The 3,543-nt window shown below is 21.6% G+C and overlaps 1 protein-coding gene across 1 annotated transcript; it reads right to left on the reverse strand.

Annotated features, from left to right (window-relative positions):
* Nucleotides 1-311: 311 nt before the first annotated feature.
* On the reverse strand, nucleotides 312-1,689 carry PGO_004010 (variable surface protein; the record flags this gene model as incomplete). The annotated part of the gene is made up of 3 exons (XM_028691404.1): nucleotides 312-470; nucleotides 597-1,547; nucleotides 1,672-1,689. The coding sequence occupies 3 exons, from the start codon at nucleotides 1,687-1,689 to the stop codon at nucleotides 312-314; spliced, it is 1,128 nt and encodes a 375-aa protein (XP_028547205.1).
* Nucleotides 1,690-3,543: the final 1,854 nt, after the last annotated feature.

The following is a 3,543-nucleotide window of genomic DNA, read 5'->3' on the forward strand; positions in this document are numbered from 1 at the left end:
AGTGCAGAATATAAATTAACTCAAAAACCTAAAACATAAAACCTGAACCCTAATCCCTGAACCATTATATATTTTGAAATTTGTATATATATTTTTTAATTATATGATTAAGCATATGATAATAAAAAAATATTTTATTTTAAAAAGAATACTTATTTATACTATAAGAATATACATTTCAAATTTATTATTCCATTATTCAAAATAAAATAATCTCTTCCCCTTTTTTAGATGAATAATTCTGTAAAAATTTTCATACCGATACCTATATATGTAACAAAAAAATTTTCCTTTTTATCTTCTTATAAGAACTAATATCTATTACTGTAACTTATATTAAATCTTCTTTGTGAATCTAAATCTTCAGTGATCGAAAAATCTTCTATTTTATTTCTCTCAATTATTATATTACGTTTCCTTTTTGATTTTCCCAGTAATGCTTTTTTTAACCAATATCCAACTGGAGTAAACTAATTATAATATGGTACATGTACAACACATTTAATATATAATATTTTCAGATATGTTTAATAATTAATAAAATTTATCTAGTATAGTGTAATACACATTTCTTTCTTGTTCAAATTAATAATTACTTTGCACAATATAATAGAAAAAATCGAAATTCCTATAGCTAAAGGAGGAATTGCCATACTTTTTGAGGTTGAACCTGAAGGATTACCTGAAACGTCAATAACGGCACTCAATTCTTGACTTTCCTTTGTGAAAGAAAAATATTCCGATTGTTTATGATTTAAATCATGTACATCTTCATTCATATTTGCATATTGATTTACATATTCATGTTCCTTGTTTCCGTTATTATCTGCATTTACAACTGCATGTGTCTGTACTATGTTTAATCCTTGTACATTTGGCTGTGTTACTCTTGCATGTTCTTCTTTTTGGGTTGCATAATTAGGATTACTTCTTTTTAAGGTGCATTTCCATTGAGATAAGTTTTCTTCAGTCCTACGATTAAAATAATTATAAAAAGCACTACAAATCTCTTTCCTACTGTTTGGTTTATTACATATGTCTTTGAACTCGTTATATTTTCTGATATATCTATATAAATAATCCTGAAAATCCTTATTACAAAACTTATAATCATTACTAAAATATTTTTTAAGCATATCATAATCCTTCGAAAAATCAAATAAAATCTTAATATCTTTATAATTTTCCTTATTGATATTATATTGATCATACTTACATATATTCTGACCATCAATACTTTGTAGTAAAAAATTAAGTACTTGTATTACAAGTGTTGAATGTAACTGAAATTTTATATTAGTATATATTGTATCATTTAACCAATAGTATAGGTAATTACAAGTAGATTCATCAATTTTTTTATTTATACTTTCATTATATACATAACATAAGGCATTAAGTATTTTGCTTGAAACATTTTGTTCCCACTCTTCCTTTTCTATACTAGACTTTGCTTTTTCATAAAAGGGGTATTCTTTACAATTATCAACATTCCTATAGAAATTAGCGTACATCAATTCTGAAGGTAATTTGTGGAGTTCATCAACCTGTGAATTTAAAACAAAAGATTATATATAAATTTTTATTTATAAAAAAAATAAAATAACTAATTTAAAAAAAAAATATAATATTTTTATATTAATAATAATTTACATTATACGAAAAACCTACCCCTAGTGTGCTACTCATTACTAAAGAATGTCTTGTGACATATAAACAAAATAAAACAATCATGGATTATACTATTTATATACTAATATATTGAATATTACTATATAAAATGAATATGTAGGATGTTATTTAGGATTATGGATTTTTGTTTAGAGTTTTGTTCATTTTTGTAATAATTTTTGACGTATAGTTTCTTTAAGAGTGTTCTATGAAACATCTAATTATGTTCGTTTATAGGAAAAAATTATATATATATGTATATTATAAGAATTCCAAGATATATGCAATATGAATGTGAAATTAATTATTTGGAATTTATAATAATATATATTATAGATTCCATTACATTATAATACATATTCTTTACAAATGTTCCTTATAATTCTATGTACATAAATACAATTGATTAAAAAAATAAAATAAAATTTTTTATATTTTACAAAATATTATAATTTAAAATTCCATTTATATAAATTACACTAATAAGAATATATTTGTATACTTTATTAAAGCAGTCATTGCCATTTATGTTCATTTTATTAATTTAATACACATCATAAACTAATTTTTTTTTTTTTGATTTTATTAAGTTCTACCTCATTTACATATTATATTCGCAATGTATTGTTTATATATTATTAAAATTAATAATAACATTCTAATGCACTATAACCAATAAATTAAAATTTTTTTTTATTTTATATATTGCTAACATATTTTTATTTCTTTTTTATTTTACTTTATTTTAGTTCTTTTATTATAAAAGCTGATAAAACTTTTTCTAGATTTTTATATTTCATATCAGTAAAAAAATATATTTCCATTAAAAATTTACAAGCAATTTATTTTCCAAAGATATATGGACTTATTAATTTATAATAAAAATAATTTTAATATTTTAAAAGTACCTTCTAATTTATGATTTGCAGTATGTTTATTCAATAAAATGTTATTTTTAAAATATCAGTTATAATTGTACTATAATTCTAAATATGTAAAAGAAATTTTTTTACATGAAAATTTCTATGTGAGTTATTTGGTATTTTTTAGGTTTGTCGTATCAGAGTTCAGGTTTTGGGTTTAGTTTTCAGATTTTAGTGTCAGGGTTCATGTTATATGATTTAGTATTTTTTTTTTCATTTTTATAATTATATTTCTTATATTAAAATGAGCTTATTTATTTAATTTTTTTTTTTTCTTTTAAATGCGATGTTCATGAAATATTGTGCACATATTCGAACAACTAGTAGCCATTATATAATAACAAAAATACCCAGTAAATATATTATATATAATATTCAATCGTATATCAGAATTGTTTTTGTATATATAGGAAAATTTTTTATTTTTTTTTATATCGTTATTAGGTAAAATATTTCATTTGTGTATATTTTAATTTGTTTTATTTTGTATTATATTTTTTTTTATTTATTATCTTATTTAATGCAATATTTAAGCTATATTTTTTTTCTATGTACAAAAATATGTAATTAATGTTCAAAATCATATTTCTTGTCTAAACAAACATCTATAATTTGCTCATTATCTGACGTATTAATAGTATCATAACCCTCAAGTCCTGTATCCAGAGAATCATCACCTATCGTTTCCTTAACATTCTTTTTATATGAAATTAATGAGTTTCCATAACAAATAGATAATCCCAAAATAACTGTACCTGAATATGAAATCCATGCCTTCTTACCCCATGTTATACAATTGTATTTATTTTTTGTTCTCAGTGCTATTGTTACCATTGTTCCATTCACCCTCATCCGAATTCTTTTGTTCTTCAGATAATTTTGGAACTTTTTCTCCATATAATTTCTCTTTTTCCTCTTATATATTACCTAGCAATTTCTTTTGACCATC

The sequence above is a fragment of the Plasmodium gonderi genome (assembly GCF_002157705.1).
Source record: "Plasmodium gonderi DNA, contig: Pgo-contig_635, whole genome shotgun sequence".
NCBI lineage: Eukaryota > Apicomplexa > Aconoidasida > Haemosporida > Plasmodiidae > Plasmodium > Plasmodium gonderi.